Source organism: Tarenaya hassleriana, unplaced genomic scaffold (assembly GCF_000463585.1).
Source record: "Tarenaya hassleriana unplaced genomic scaffold, ASM46358v1 Cleome104, whole genome shotgun sequence".
Taxonomy (NCBI): Eukaryota; Viridiplantae; Streptophyta; class Magnoliopsida; order Brassicales; family Cleomaceae; genus Tarenaya; species Tarenaya hassleriana.
Window position 1 is genome coordinate 156,772 of NW_010960630.1, and position 1,174 is coordinate 157,945.

The 1,174-nt window shown below is 41.6% G+C and overlaps 1 protein-coding gene across 1 annotated transcript in view; it reads left to right on the forward strand.

Moving 5' to 3' along the window:
* The first annotated feature begins 369 nt into the window (after positions 1-369).
* LOC104804981 overlaps positions 370-1,174 on the forward strand; it is a 5,880-nt gene continuing 5,075 nt past the window's right edge. Inside the window, exon 1 of the mRNA XM_010529370.1 lies at positions 370-1,088. Within this exon, the coding sequence (XP_010527672.1) occupies positions 370-1,088 (719 nt within the window). The remainder of the gene's footprint in view (positions 1,089-1,174) is intronic.

Here is a 1,174-nt window from a genome sequence, read left to right on the forward strand (position 1 = left end):
ATTTTGATGACATCCTAATTTATAGCAAGAGTGCCTTAGAGCCAGAGACTAACTTATGAAACCTATCCACCATTCACAACCGAGAATCACCATCGATCGTGTGTTCTTAAGCCCGAGTGTGTATCATTTTTGGTATTAGAGCCCGGTTCAAGGACCAACGTGAGGTAAGGTGTTCCTTCTATCATTTCAATTCGTTTTTAATCAGATTTACCTTTTTTAATTTTGAAGAAAACCGAAAAATACAAAAACAGTTCCACCGGTGAAGAGGTAACACGATATCTCTTTCTATTTCATTTTACTTTGAGTTCCTGTTCTGTTTTGATCTTTCTATTTACAAAACCTTGAGAAAAATAAAATAAAGAAGTTAGAATGTCGGGAGAAGGAGAGCCCAACCACAACGCGCTTGCACAAATTCTGCAAGACATACAAGAACGATTGGCACGACTAGAGGAGTTACCAAGGAGACCAGAACCTATTCGGGTCAACTTTCCTAGGCGTGAAGAACCTGTACAAGACCGAGAACGCACACCCCCTGATTCTCCTCAACGACGAAGAGACCACAGGAACAACGTCCCAATTGAAGATGATGAAGAGGACGATGATTTATGTCGAGATCAGCCTCGTCGTGCAAGACATAACGGTAAAGATATCAAACTCCAATTACCTACATTTGCTGGTCGTGTTAACCCTGATGCTTTTCTCGATTGGGAGAGGCGGATGGATAATATCTTTGAATGTTATGAGTATTCGGAGTACAAGAAAGTGCAATATGCTGCTGCACAACTCACCGATAATGCCCTAGCATGGTGGGATCGCGAAGTCGCAGAAAGGAGGAGAGCACATTATGAACCCATCTCTACTTGGCGTGAAATGAAACTCATGATGAGGAGAAGGTATGTTCCACCTCATTTTCATAGAGAGTTGCAGAAGAAATACCGTTCTTTAGTGCAGGGGACAAAATCGGTTGAAGACTACTTCGAGGAATTTGAATATCTTCGAAACCGGTTGGAATTGGATGAAAACGAAGAAACGGTGATGGCACAATTCGTTGACGGACTGCAAGAACGAATTTCTCGCAAGGTAGAAAGGTTAGTGTATCATGATCTGCAGGAACTATTACATTTTGCTATACAAATTGAACAGCAAATCATCAAGAAGCAAAACCGAGTACACC